The 15,028-nt window shown below is 29.3% G+C and overlaps 1 protein-coding gene across 2 annotated transcripts; it reads left to right on the top strand.

Annotated features, from left to right (window-relative positions):
• The first annotated feature begins 9,768 nt into the window (after nt 1-9,768).
• Nucleotides 9,769-13,616, top strand: LOC112685395 (trimethylguanosine synthase-like). 2 transcript variants are annotated; one of them, XM_025557252.1, is made up of 8 exons: nt 9,769-10,067; nt 10,519-10,665; nt 10,811-10,976; nt 11,073-11,186; nt 12,595-12,715; nt 12,789-12,920; nt 13,009-13,298; nt 13,361-13,616. In XM_025557252.1, exons 1-8 carry the CDS (start codon nt 9,934-9,936, stop codon nt 13,481-13,483), a joined length of 1,227 nt encoding a protein of 408 aa, XP_025413037.1. In that variant the 5' UTR covers nt 9,769-9,933; the 3' UTR covers nt 13,484-13,616. The 2 variants fall into 2 exon arrangements, with proteins under 2 accessions (XP_025413037.1, XP_025413036.1); XM_025557251.1 differs by having other exon boundaries at nt 9,773-10,067; nt 12,997-13,298; nt 13,361-13,612.
• Nucleotides 13,617-15,028: the final 1,412 nt, after the last annotated feature.

Below are 15,028 nucleotides of genomic sequence, written 5' to 3' on the forward strand. Positions count from 1 at the left end.
GATCAGTAGGGGGTTGGAGGAGAGGACTGTGATGGTTGACTAGAAGTGGCCTGAGCATACGTTTTAGGGGAGGCATCAGAATTATTTCCAAATGAGGTTGGTAATGGGTGGTTTGCTTTTACATTATAATTGTTTACATTATGTTTAATATTATCATGCAAGAAGTTACTTTTTGTAGTTGGTGTTTTACGACGTTGTAATTATTTATAGACAATGCAGCCTTTGTAGTTGGCCGGGTGGTCGCCGGAACACAAGGCGCATTTAGCTGCTGTGTCACGTTTTTTGGTGCATTCTGTGGATGGATGGAATGCGCTGCAGCGAACACAGCGTGAAGGATATTCGCAGTAAGCTCTTGTGTGGCCATAGTCCTGGCAATTCAGACACTGACTTATCACTTTCGGTTTGTAGGGCTCTTCCACTTTGATTTTTGTGTGTATAAAATCAGAGAGTTTGAAGATTTCACTTGAGTGGTCAGTGGGATCAGGATCGATAAAAAACAGAGGTAATGGTGATTTAGTGGTCTTATGTAGGACATTTGTGACCTTTCTTACTTCAAAGAGGCGTAATTCGAGTTCACTTTTTATTAGTTCAGTGGATGTAGAAGGATGTAAGTTTCATAAGACGACGTGAATAGGCTTGTCCTCCCTTAGTTGGTACGTGTAAAATTGAGCATTTTGTTCTCTTAGAAAATGGATCAATGTTCTATATGCAACGGGATTTGCGGTTTGAATTTTCAAGCTGTTTGCCGACGATTTGCAGAAAAAATTGTCGACTCCGATTAATTCAATTAGTGCTGCACAGAGATCTGAAAAGTTTTGTATGCCTTTCACAAAAATTGGTGGTGGTGGTTTGGTTGGATTGACAGAGTTAGGAGTTTCAGAGGTAGAGTTTTGTATGTCATTGTCAGCAATAGAGTTTTGCGTGATGAGAGGTTCAGCTTGCAATGATTCGTAGCGATTTCTAGTTATAAATAATTTTTTGTTTTTATTTACAAGGTGATCAGGAGAACGTGGTTCGGAAGAATCTGATAGATTTATTTTATTAAGCAAATGTGTCCACCCATCATTTGAAGATTCATCAAAGTTGTCGGTATTGAGTGATATTTATGTTTTGTTGCTTGTTTAGGCGACCAACCTGTATATTCGCATTTTTGTTTTTGTTGTTATTTTTGTTTAGAGATTGTGACATGTTTGTCTCGGGCAGAGGTCGAATCTCGCCGTTCGACAGCGATAACGCGACATGTATTTTATAATAACGGCACTGGTGGTTTTGCGCACTGAGTTAATTTACATTTCAATAGAACGCTTTTTAACGCACTTAAGTTAACAATTTTGATAATTAAAGCAACAGTGGACGTGTATTTTATTTTATTTTTTATTTATATATGTGAAAATTTAATTTTCGGATAAAGAGCCAAAGCGAGATCACAACATTTTGCGGAGCGTAATAATACGCGTGTGCATCGAACAGTGTGACGTTGGCAACTGAAATTTATAGTTAAAATAAGTAAATCGCACTTCTTATTATCTTAGTCAGGTTTTATAATTGTGCTGTAGTTCGATAAATATAAATTATAATTATTATGGATGAATGATCTTGATATCAAATAGTATTGAAGAACGATTAATTCTAAATGAAAATATATTAAAGGATGTAAATGGTTAGATCCAAAAATATACGAATACATCAACAAGTTTGAAGAATATGCTATGGATATCTTGATAACTGTAACAAAGTGATTTGATGTTAATAGAGATACTAGATAATTTATTATATCACTATTAATAATATTTATAGGTACACTATATATTATACAGTATGTAAATTAATTGGAAAATTAGTAGCTGTAAATATAATACAGTACATAAAATATTACTAGTACACGGTTTGTATATTATAAATTGTATGCAGTGTAGATATTTTTGAACTAAAATTAAATTTTTGAAAATAAACAAGCATTTTGATGGTTTTGAAGTAGTGGACGACCACCTTTTTTTTTTTTTTTTTGTAAATGCTGAAGAAATTTAAATACTGATGGTATTGCTTCATCTTCTAGCAACATTTTATCTAATTCTGGACGAGATTCATTCACTATGAATGAAATTTTCACTGCATAAATAGCTATACTGGTTGGATGTTAAATTTTTTCGTCATATTTCATGTAACCATTTTTTTAAAACTTCTGGTCTGTTTAGAAGAAATCTAGAATTATAGTGTGTTTATTGAAAATGATGAGACGTTTCTTATTTGAGAGAAATATGCATTGCGCTTAGCGATGGAAATGTATACCGTTTTCTTTCTGTCACCTACTTGTACACCCATAGCCTGAACACGATACAACCATATTTATAAAAATTATGAGTTTTAATTTTTAAGACACCTATATTTTATAAATTTATATATATTTTAAAATGGAATCATAAGTATTAAGCAGTTAAATGCAATCATAAACACAATATTCACGCTAATTCAAAAAATAATTGTTTAAATGATTTATTATTTTTTATAGTTAACAAATATTTATGCACAAAACAAGTATTTCACTATCTATTTTTTATAAACTAAATTAATACATCTTCATTGGGTGCTGCAATAGCCCCACCCTGATTTTAAGTGATCGGAGTGGTCTGGCCCTCCAGGTTGGGGGTTGAGCGTTGGGTTAACAACCCGACTTTGTAAAAAATTTTTGTTCAGGAATCGAATAACAACAAGCCTCGGACTGGTTTGGGAAAAAAGACTAAAAATTGGATATCAGAATTAAAATGTGGTACTTGGAATATACGAACACTATACAAACCAGGAGCAGCGTTGGAATTAGTAGGAGAGATAGAGAAATGTAAAATGAAGTGCGTGGTACTACAAGAAGTGAGATTGGAGAACGCGGGAACAACAAAGATATCACAAACAACAATCATAAATGGAAGGAGTGAACGAGGTCACAAACTAGGGACTGTTTTCGCTGTACATGAATTAATCATACATATGATTAAAGAGTCCAAAGATGTAAGCCCGAGAATCTCAACATTAACCCTGAAGGATAAAAACCTTCATATAGTATTAATCAAGGTACATGCTCCGATAGAGGATAAAGATGAGGACAAGAAAAGAAGAGTTCTATGATATATTAGAGGAGGTATTTGATACTATGATGGGAAATATGAAAATTGTATTGGGCAATCTAAATGCTAAAATAGAAAAGGAAAGGATATACCATAGTGTGGCAGGAATGCACAGCCTTCATGAACACTCGAATGATAATGGCTCAAGACTAACGAATTAAAATTAGAAAAATTAAATTTCAAATTAATTTGAAATTAGAGAAAATTGATATACAGGAAGATTATAGCAGAAGAATCTGCGAAACTCTTAAAGTACAACAAATAACAAACAGAGAAGATGTGAATGAAATGTGGATCAAAATTAGAAATGCTATACAACAAACTACAAAAATAACAATAGGAATAAAGGAAAAGAGGAAAAAACCATGGTTTAACAAAATATGTGAAGACGCAGTACAGAGAAGGATAGCCTAGGAGGAATGGCTGAAAGACACGAACAATAAAAAGAGGACTGAGGCGTTTAGTATACGAAAGAAAGAAGCTCATAATATAATAAGATGCCAAGAAAGAAAATATATCCAAAACATTATGAAAAATGCAGAACAAGACTTTAGGTTAAATAGAACCCGGGATATGTATAAGAGAATAAATGGTATAAAAAGAGATTTTAAAAATAAAGAACGTTTTTTCAAGGATGATGATGGAATGTTAATAACTGCAGAAAAAGATATAGCTGAAAAATGGAGAAAGTATTTTGACAAACTACTAAACTGTGAGAAACCAACCGAAAAGTTCCCCTTTAATATTGAGAACATAAATACACAAGAATGCCCATACCCTACATGGAGGAAATAAAAGTACAAATGCATAGATTAAAAAATCACAAATCCCCAGGGAAGGATTGTGTTCTAGCAAAACTCTTAGAAAGGGAGGAGAAGATGTTAGACGGGGGATCTGGCATGTGATTAGTAGATTATGGACAGCAGAGATACTTACAGATGATTGGAATGTGGCGGTAGTATGTCCAATTCACAAAAAAGGAGATAAACAAGATTACAACAACTACCGCGGAATATTCTTACTCAATGTAGCGTATAAAATATTCTCGAATTGTGTTTTAGACAGAATAAAAGAAAAAGCGAATCAAATAATAGGGCACTATCAAGGAGGTTTTAGAGTTGACAGATCCACGATGGACCAGATGTTCATAATTAGGCAATTTTATCAAAAATCTTGCGAGTTTGTTAAAGAGATTCATACACTTTTCGTGGACTTTAAGAAAGCGTATGAAAGTAACCATAGAGAGAGTCTACTGAATATTATGAAAGAATTTTATTTCTCGCAAAAACTGGTCAATTTAGTTTCAATCAGTGTTATGGAGACCTTGATAAGGGTTCAGGTAGTAAATTCAATAACGGACCCGACTGCAGTGAACTCGGGGCTAAGACAAGATGATTCGCTATCGCCAATTCTATTCAACGTGGTGTTGGAAAAGGTTATTAAAGAATGAAAATTAGGCCTAACAAGGGTATTAGGCTACAAGACACATAGGTCTACTTGCTTATGCTGACGATATAGTATTGATGGAAGAGTCTCGGAATAGGTTGAAGACTTTATTCAGTAGGCTGTATAAAGCAGCATCAAAAGTAGGACTTTATGTAAACGAAGGAAAAACGGAGTATATGCTTATGAGTAGACGGGGACTACCTTTTTGCCAGTCCATAAAAATAGATCACTATGAATTTAAAAGGGTAGAACAATTCAAATATCTAGGTTCTATTTTGAATGAAAAAAAATAATATGGCAAACAAGGTAGCTGCAAGAATTCAAGCTGGAAATAAATGTTACTATGAACTGACTAAGGTACTAAACTCACTAGCAGTATCGCGGAGAATGAAAAAACAATTATATACGTTTTTAATACGGCAGGTTGTATAGTATGGTTTGGAAACATGGCCACTTAGAAAAATGGACGAATATAGATTTATGGTCTTTGAAAGAAAAGTGTTGTGAAAAATATATGGTCCGGTCAAAGACGAAATAACTGGGGAGTGGAGACGAAGAAAGAGCATAGAGCTGGGAACATTATGTGGTAGTTCGCACATATTGGAAGTCACCAGAAACAGAAGACTACGATGGGCTGGCCATGCTAAGAGGAGCCAAAATCCACTATTACATGCAGTGATTGAACAAAATTTTGTAGGTAAAAGGCCTCTGGGAAGACCAAGAATGCGATGGAAAGATATTATAAAAAAGGATGTTGAACAGTTAGGAGATGTTTCCAATTGGAGAAATCTAGCATTGGATAGAGAAGGATGGGAGCTTGGTTGTAAGACGGGATGGTCTTTAAGGCCCAATAAACCAAAAAAAAAAAAAAATGAATACATTATCTCAAAATCTTCTCTTATATTGTTGTATTCAAGAATGAGCTTTTTGATAATAGACTGATCTACCTATGTCAAAAAATCTTTTATTAGTCAGAAAATTAATAATTTAAAAAGTTACGTTATATTTATCCTTATTATATCATTTACATGGAAAGTCTAATGGGAATTCTGATGTTTACTGTTCATCAGTGATGTATACAGAAAATATTTTATGGAGGGGCTACTATGACAGAGGTAAATTATCACTGCTATCTAAGAATTACTAACAGATATAGTAAGTACTTATCTATATTTAATTCATAGAATGTCCCAAAACGATTTGACGTTGAACGCAAATTCTAAATAAGCATAAAGCACCATTAAAATATAATGTACGTTTAAAATAATTTTTTAGTTTTGTAAAACATTTCGGGGGAGGATGTAGCCCCCTAAGACCCCCTCCCCATATACGCCATTGCTGTTCAGTACATAAGTCATATTCGCATAGCAATATTATATTTCCTTGCCCTGTAGTGGTGGGAGGGGAAGCGTTAAAAACTTAATTTCGCCTATGTTTGTTTAAACAATTGAGTCTTGTCTGGTCCTCATACATAACCCAATTAAAGGAAAAAGGAAAACATATAACATCTTTTATTACTTGGCAACGATAGAACCAACTTATTGATTCAATCTCAGATTCGATTTTAAAATCAATTGTACAAGAAGTGAATACTGCTAAAATATTTAGCATATCAATAGATACAACATTCGATATATCTAGACATGAACAAGTATCTTTTGTAATTCGTTATACCGATGAAAGCAAAGATAACATTTTTGAACTTTTACTTATGATGTGTACTACTCCATCCACTAACAGCAAGACCCTTTGTAATATTTTCCTTAATATTTTTGATAAAACAAATATTGATCGAAAAAAAAAATTTGATTGGTCAATCATATAATGGTGCAGCTAATATACGAGGCGAATATAACGGTCTACAAGCTAAAATTAAAAGTTAAAATAATTAAGCTATTTATATCTGGTGTTGGGCACATCGTTTAAATTTAATTGTTGAACAAGGTGTTGAAAGCTGCCTTGAAGCTGTTGATTTTTTTGGTATTTTGGGCAAAATATATGATTTTATATTTAGTAGCAAAAATCGTGTATTTCTTTTTGAACAAAATCAAAAAGAACGTAATCCTACATGGCCAGTATGTAGTTTGAAGCGTGTTACTACTACACAATGGAGTAGTCACTCGTCAGCATTAAATACAATCTTAATAACATGGGAAGTTTTAATTGATACACTTGAAGATCTACATAAATCTGAATCTTCATCTGACCCATCAACATTTATTGATTATTTTCAGATTGAACGATTTTTATACATTTCTTTTGTATTTAAAAGAATATTTGGTTTATTAGATACATTTAGTAAAATACTTCAAGCTATCGATACAAATCTTATCATAGCGTCAGAAATGATCATATCTAAGAAAAACAGTTATTGAAACTTCGAGATGAATTTGATTCAATTGTTTTGGAGGTAAAAAAATTTATTGAGGTTCACAGCGAAGAAAATTTCACCTCTATTCCTTTATCGCAAAAACGTCATAGAAATAGAAAATGTATGCCGAGTGAACAAGCATCAGATAAGCTGACCACTGATCCTCTTAATAAATTTAAGTATCACACATTTTATATAGTAATTGATATTATATGTAATGAGATTAACAAGAAATTCAGTAAATCATCATTATCAGTGTTTAAAGATCTATTACTTATAACAAAAAAAACAATTTTAGAAATAAAAACTAATAATCATAAAATGCCAAATGATGCATTTGAAAGTATATCTTTAATTTATCCAAACTTTTTAAATGCAGAATTATTAAAAGCTGAATTTATGTGGCTTATAAACTGTTTTTCTAATTTGGAGAAATCATATTATTTGCCTAAACATCTTCATAAGACTGATCTAATATCTTATGATGGTGACAGTAATAATGTTAATTCGGATTCTGGAGAATAAGAAGAAGCCATTAGCTTACCTAGCAACTCCATGAATATTAAATCACTATTATATAAATTTCAATTGTTTACGTATTCAAGCATAAAAGATGTACTACCAAATATTTATAAATTAATTAAAATTGGAGTAACATTGCCAGTTTCAAGTGCTTCTACCGAACGAAGTTTTTTAAAATTAAAATTAATTAAGACATGATTGTGATCCACAATGGTAGAGGCAGAATTGGAAGGATTGGTGCGCATAGCTCGTGAACAAGATATAACAATTAACAAAGAAAATGTAATAAATAAATTTGTAAACAACAGCAATCAACTAGTGGCAAAGCGTCATAGGAGACAATGAGACAATGTCTACCTACTTTTAATACGAATACATAATTTGGTTTTATTATATTTTATTTATTTTTATATAATATATACTTCAATATTTATCATAGTTTTACTTTTGTTCCATACCGTATGAGTATTCTTAAAATAGATTAGTTGCGGACCGTGCACGCGAGCTGTCATCCATTGTGACGTAGTAGTTAATTCTATAAACATCCAAATTCAGATATAAAAATTAATATTATGAGACAACGCGTTGCAGCGTCTCGTTTTTCAGGGCACGGTGTGCAGGAGGAATAAGTTATTGAGTGGGGATTATCATTGTGCTATAAGACATGTCTGGCGTTCGTATTTATTATTTCATTTTAATATACATTATTGTAATTGTCATTGCTTTTCGCATTGATGCATAATCGTTCAATGCAATTTTGTTATCTTAGTTATTGGTTGGTTTTTATTTTACGATTTATTTATTTCTGGTGTGATATTCGTATCTAAATATTAAAATATTGTACTATTGTCATTCGCTACTATGCCTAATGATTTAATTTATGAAATGTTTAATGATGGAATAGTAAACTACTCATACGAAAAAATATATGAAATAAAAAATAAAAGACCTTGTCTCTTTTATCATAAATACATATAAAGTTATAAATGGTGGGGGGGGGGCTGTAACGTATTATTTTAATGTCTCCCCAACCTAAATACTCGTGCTTCGCCACTGCAATCAACTAATGCATTTATTAATTTATATAATATACAAAATGAATAAAACGTATTAATAAATTAAATTAATTTAATTAAATAAATATTAATAAAACGTATTTACGTAAAACACTCATTATTTCGCAAAGCAGTGACTTTTTAAAAAAAATTTTTTTTACATAATTTTAAAACAATATAAAACATAATTTTTCTATGATTAATTTTTTTTATTATTGTATTTTTTTAAATTATCACTTTTTTTTACAGAATATCCCATAAAAATTAACATTGTCATAAAGTAAAAACCTTTAAAATGGTAATGATAAAAAATAATAAAAAATATTGTTCTATATTGACTTAAAAAATTATGTAAAAGAATTATTTTGAAAAGAGCTATAACTTCAAAATAATGAAAGTTCTACGTAAAATCAATCATCTAGTATATCTATTATTATTACCGTTGTTATTTATTTATTGATCTACTTTAGTATAGCTTATGTATACATTTATGTCTGCACATTATATTTTTATTTTATAAATAATACTATTTAATTCAAGTTATATTATCTGTTTATAGTTGAAAATAAATACTATAAATAAACTACTATTAAATTATTCAACATTTTTTTTAGAGGGTGGGTGGGTGGGTCTAACACCAGCGATTTTTCCCCATAACATGAAATATAGATCGACGTCACTGCATGTACCTTAAGAAAATCAAAATTAAAAATGTTTAGTCTTAGAAAAAATATAAATTTTGTTTTATTTCATTTTTTTTATTTATTTTTTATATTTGATTCAATGTATGTCGACACATACATTTTCAAAACTTTGAACTCGCTTGACGCTTACATTTTTCTTAGACTCTTTACCTCATTTGAAAATAACTATCAATCTTCCATCATAATTCGTACACAGTTAAATTTTAATCAATCTCGATTGTTCATTTACATCCATGCGTTATCGCTTTCAGCGAACCATATTAGCTTAGAGTCATTTAATACAGTACGAATGGTGCATTACAATTTGTAAAAGATATCGATGGACCGACCACGAAGGAAAATTCTAAACTCTATTCTATGGAAGCAAACACGTGGTTTCATGTGTTTCACGTTTTTGTTTTCATCAGTGTATTGTAACCATGGTGTAGAGAATAATCTTGTCTACACCGCGCTTGTAACTGTCAGTGTCCCATCAAATCATCGTTATATCATTAATAACAACATTATAACCTAGATATCCAGTGAGTTCTATCGTTTTCTATTGATATCTTTCCGACCTACCGACGTGCATTGGTTGTATCGTATCGCTATCACACAGGTAAACACTGCAGTATTAATAATAAATTATCGTTCATTTGGGAGACGTCTTGGCACGACGGCAACCCGGTCGTCCATGGGCACGTTGAAGTGTTCCGGATTCTGAAGCTTCCATCGTCATGACCTCAAATCCGAACTTGTCCGAGTTCTCGGTGCACACCGAAAAGCTGGTGGAGGTGTTGTACAAACGTCACTATTGCAGCTCCAAAGTCAACGTATCCATGTTGTGCAGCCGCATCGAAATTAACACCAGGTTGGTGGATAATTCGTTCGATGTCCTCCGTGTTTAAACTGATCCTACTGATTTTTCGTAACCCGTTTGAATTTTAATGTGGAAGGATGGTAATCTTAGTGGGACCCGTGAAGGATTTTGAACTGTGGAGGTCATCTCTAATGGACTAGAAATATTTATATCTGAATACATTCAAGTTGGTTTGGTGTCAGGGTTAAATTGTTAAATTATTTTACTTTCTGGTTGACATATAAGAGTACTGATTTAGAATCAAAGCTTGTGCACTTATCCTTAAATAATATTTCCCATGTTTCTAAAAATCAATTAAAAAATATAAAAAATATATTTGTTTATTAGTAAACATATAAATAACATTTCTTCATTACTATGTTTCATAATTTTATAATGAATAATACTTGACTGTGCTACTTGTAAATTATTTAAATGTTGTAATTTAAATTTCTTGTAACAGATTTTCTGATATCTCAAGTATATCATTATTTGTTGATAACTATTATGGTACTGAAAATGAAAGTAGCAGTGATGATGAATTGAATTTATATTCAGATAAACGTAAACTAAGAACAAGAGTTATTGAAACTGAACCAAGTAATGAAATGTAAGTAGTTCTTCTATTTGCTAGGTATAAGTACTAAATATATATTCTGTAGGTTTTATAATTTTAATACATTTATTTCATAAAGCAAGAACTTATCTAATATTATTTGACATTAATATATTTCAATTTTTTTTTCTTTTAATAGGAAATTATATCATAGTGAATCAGAAACAATCAATTTAGCCTTAAAGAATATTGGTTTAGTGAGCTTTAATGATAAAATGTATACCTTGCACCCTTCAGAATTGTATTATTACAAATATGATTTTACTAGTTACAGTCCAAACAGAAAAAGTTTACCAAGACAAGATGCAAGTACATTTTTGTTTATTTTTCTTATAAAATAACAAACAAATCTTATATTTATTTCAAACTACAAATATTTATAATTTGTTCATTATTTTTAGAATGCAGTAAGTTTTAATGATGAATATAATTCTGGAAGAAAAAATCATAATTCAGTTCCTTCGCAGTTGTCTCCAAATAATAACTTTTATCATACTAATCGTGATAAAAAAAAAGTGAGGATATTTTATATTAAATTTTAAACTATTGAATAACTTTCATAATCAATTTTTAATTTTGAATACAATAAACATTGACTTTGTTTACATATTTACTATTCAAATTACATTAGATCACATGGTTTTAGCATGTTTTATTTCATGATTATAATGTTGAAAAAAATTTTAATGATAAAAATATGTTAAAATTAATTTTTCATTTCATGAATAATGAGCTTTTTGTATAATGAATATTGATTTATCATTTTTTTTATTTGTATTTAAGAAAGCAAATAACTAATATTACAATAATGTTGTACATCCCCAAACACCTCACATTATTATAACACCCAATAATAGGTATTTAAAGTTATAAACATTATTAGGGCATTTAAATTAAAATTAATTCTGCATCTAGAGTTTTTTAAATAAACAGCTTTATTTCATAAAAATGTTATGCTTCATACACATGTAATTATATAAGACAAAATAAATGATAAAAAAGGAATATAGTTAATAAATTAAATTGAGTTTTTCATTGTTTTAGAATTATTATCAAATACAGGAAAACATTTTAACCCTTTCAGACTCAGAATTCATTTTTTCAGATAATAATTTTTTTTTTTTTTTTACAATTACACTATCCACGACTTTATAGTAAACCAAAATATTTTTTTTTCTTACATCTTACTTATTATAATGGATATATTATTATACACATTGATTTTTCTAAATATGGTAACAATTAAATTACTTATTTAATATAAGTTATCACCAATATTCATTTTGAAGGAACATTAGACTTGATCATATATAAAGTACATTTTAATAATAAATATAAATATAATAAGCAATATCAATTTATCTACTTGAAAATTTTATGGTTAACTGATAACAATATTATTATATTATCATATTTTGACGTCTCACAAGCCCAATATCTCTCTCAGAGGACATATATAACAGCTGATATATTATCACTCCTATTCACGTTGGGAAAGTTTTGACCGTTCGTAATAATTAACTACGATACCGTGATGACAAAAAAAAAAAAAAAATGAACAGAATTTTAAACTTAAGTGTCCAAAATATACAAATATAAATAATATATAAATTTGTTTTTTAAAATGTTTGCAATTAATATTTAGTGTAATACTTTTGTGGAATGAAATACATGATTGATTTTATGATTTTCATAATCTGCATTAGTTTAATGACAATATACATCCATTTATATAACGATTAAACAATTTTAAACTATAGAGATATTATGATTTTCATAATCTGCATTAGTTTAATGACAATGTACATCCATTTTTATAACGACTAAACAATTTTAAACTATAGAAATACTAATTTTAAAAGAATGTCCCTCTGAGGGAAATTTGGGTCTGAAAGGGTTAAAAGGAATAAATTTGTTAACCAGGAAAAAAAAATTTACTGTCGGAATTACAATCATAAGAATAATCATACTCTGCCTTTGAAATACTGGTCAATGAGATACATGTTGTTTTCAAATTTTGACTCTGGTATTATGTTGGATGAAGGTATATCAGCATTGCATTGATAACAATTAATTTAATATCTTAATATCATATAACCATTATGTATTATTTACAGAAAGTTTTTATTCTGTGTGCCCTGAAATTTTAAGTTACCATATTGCTAAACGATGTAAGAATTACCTAGCTTTGGATCCTTTTTGTGGTGCTGGTGGAAATATAATTCAATTAGCATTCACATGTGAATTAGGTATTTGTACAGTTATTTCATTATTTTATTAATTTATTTATCGAAAATGAAAATTTGGTGGAAATAATTTGTTTAGTTATTGCGATAGATATAGATCCAACTAAGATTAGTTTTGCAAGACATAATGCAAAGATTTACGGTGTTGATGATAAAATTGAATTTATTGTTGGTGATATTTTTACTATATATTCAATGCTTAAAGCAGATGTTGTATTTATGTCACCTCCTTGGGGAGGACCCGAATATCCTATCGATAAGTTTAGTATAGAAACCATGTGCAACAATCAATTTGGAGGTGGCTTTGGTATTTTTAATACTGTTAAAAATATTTCTTCCAATATTGCTTTTCATATGCCTAAAAATACCAATATATTCGAGGTAGGTTATAATTTATAATATCAAAATATTTTTTCCAACTCATACTTTTGCTTATTTTTCAGTGCTTATGGTTAGCAAAAGATTTTGGGAGAGTGGAAATTCAGCAGAATATTATTAATGAAAAATTAAATTCAATTACAGCATTTTATGGAGAGTTTATCGATTTAACAGACAATGATTATTAAAAATATAAACGATGATTTATTTTATTATAAGTAATATTTAAATTGTAAACATCATTCATTGACAAAGTTTGACTTTTATTGTTGAATAATATGTTTTAACTAAAAGTTATACTTATTCACTAATTATATACTGTTAAATTAATTTGTTATTTCTTGCAAGTTATATGAATTTTATGTATTTTAAAGAAATAAAACTAATATTGTGTTTTTGCCAAAATAATATACTAAAAACAATTTTAATTTTAATTTGTCATATATTTAATAGTTGGAGTTATCGTGTCTGATTATTATATGAACAAAATTATATTGATTTATTTGATGCAATTGTAAATGCCTATACATATGTTATTTTATCTATATTAGATAATGGCAACTTTTATCATTATACTAATTAAATTTCTGAGAAACGTGTGAATAATTGTTGTAGGTATTATAATTTTAGTCTTATAATATTAAAAAGTAAATTTGGAAAAAATTAGCATTTGCTGCTGGTGTTTGGTAGAGATAAGGAAGTAAGATTAAGTTAGGTTTATGAGTAAAATATTTAAATTACAAATTAAACTGTTTAACTTCTGTTTCATATTGTGATGCAGTACCGCAAAAACCGGGTGTGCAGTGTGTCGTGCACACGGGCCCCAAGGCTACACATACATTTGGGTGGGCCCTCTAGTACCAGCCTAAAATAAACTACACTTTACAAACATACAATTATTTAGTAATATATTATTATTTTGTAATAAAAAGAAACTTTTTTTTTAAAATTCAGTTAAAGATGTTATAATATTTATTTAACAATGAGTCCATTGAGTATTTGAGTAGGCATATAAAATAACTACCTAAATTAATACATTACTATATACAAGCATATAGGGTTACCAGATGGTGCCTTTAAGAAAATAATACATAATATAATATAATGCCTTAAAGGTAATAATAAAAATTTACTTTCATAGCTAATATTTATTTAATTAACATAACATTTTATATAGGTAACTAAAGATTAAGAATTGAGACATAAAATTTAATATTTATCATTACTTCGAATTTTTGATAAAAAACTTTTATTTTTAATACATTAGTTATAAAACCGAGTTCAGTCAAAATGCTTAAAATTGTATTGTGTCATCTACAAATGTTTTACAAAATCCGTTAGAAGTTTATTTCTATTATCAGTCCATTGTTTTCATAAAGCTAAAAATTCTTTCGACATTGACAGTTTGAGCAGGTATGGCGAAGTAAAACGTGCATATTTTTAAAGTTCTGAAGATGTATCATAGCTCCTTTGCTCAAAATATTTTACCTACTTTTCATCTTATAATAATGATGAGAAGTCTTCATTTTTTTTCATTTCTGACAAAAACACTTTAAGTATTGAGATTGATCAAATAATAAAGTCATTTAATTGTAAATCATATTTTTTTTTAAAAAAATGCTATTTTTTATATCAATCCACAAAGGTTTGGATTTTAGGGAAATCCATTTGAGAACATTAAATTGATCAAAATTAACTGTTCATTTTTTCAAATAACACAAACCATGGTCTTA

The sequence above is a fragment of the Sipha flava genome, unplaced genomic scaffold (genome assembly GCF_003268045.1).
Source record: "Sipha flava isolate LNK unplaced genomic scaffold, YSA_version1 275_pilon_pilon, whole genome shotgun sequence".
NCBI classification, from domain to species: domain Eukaryota; kingdom Metazoa; phylum Arthropoda; class Insecta; order Hemiptera; family Aphididae; genus Sipha; species Sipha flava.

What these genes read in the sequence shown, in the direction of transcription:
- LOC112685395 (XM_025557251.1), top strand. Translation starts at nt 9,934, where the DNA reads ATGACCTCAAATCCGAACTTGTCCGAGTTCTCGGTGCACACCGAAAAG. An exon ending in AAAGTTTACCAAGACAAGAT is followed by an intron (nt 10,977 to 11,072) that starts GCAAGTACATTT and finishes CATTATTTTTAG; the next exon opens with AATGCAGTAAGTTTTAATGA. An exon ending in TGGTATTATGTTGGATGAAG is followed by an intron (nt 12,716 to 12,788) that starts GTATATCAGCAT and finishes TATTATTTACAG; the next exon opens with AAAGTTTTTATTCTGTGTGC.